At 63.6% G+C, this 261-nt stretch overlaps 1 protein-coding gene across 1 annotated transcript in view; it reads right to left on the bottom strand.

Moving 5' to 3' along the window:
* Positions 1-182, bottom strand: part of P4HA3 (prolyl 4-hydroxylase, alpha polypeptide III) — a gene marked incomplete at its 5' end in the record, with an annotated part of 5,445 nt that extends 5,263 nt beyond the window's left edge. The window contains one exon of the mRNA XM_009869388.1: positions 40-182. Coding sequence (XP_009867690.1) covers positions 40-182 — 143 coding nt within the window. The remainder of the gene's footprint in view (positions 1-39) is intronic.
* Between the last annotated feature and the right edge of the window lie 79 nt (positions 183-261).

The following is a 261-nucleotide window of genomic DNA, read 5'->3' on the forward strand; positions in this document are numbered from 1 at the left end:
GGAGGGGACACGCGGCCGAGCAGTCCCTCTCCCCTGTACCCTGGGTGTTCTCGGTGGCCTCGTCACTGTAGACGACGTTGGGCCAGTCAGAGTGAAGACGCTTGATGAGGCTGAAGGCCAGCAAGGGGTTGTCCACCGAGGCCTTGGGGTCCTGGTGCAGCGCTCGGACCTTCTCATAAAACCTGCAACGCACCCGCTGGGTGACACTGGGAGTGAGACTCCTGCGTGGTGACACCCTCGGGGCGGAGATCTCGGGTCTGA

The sequence above is a fragment of the Apaloderma vittatum genome, unplaced genomic scaffold (assembly GCF_000703405.1).
Source record: "Apaloderma vittatum isolate BGI_N311 unplaced genomic scaffold, ASM70340v1 scaffold36765, whole genome shotgun sequence".
Lineage (NCBI taxonomy): Eukaryota > Metazoa > Chordata > Aves > Trogoniformes > Trogonidae > Apaloderma > Apaloderma vittatum.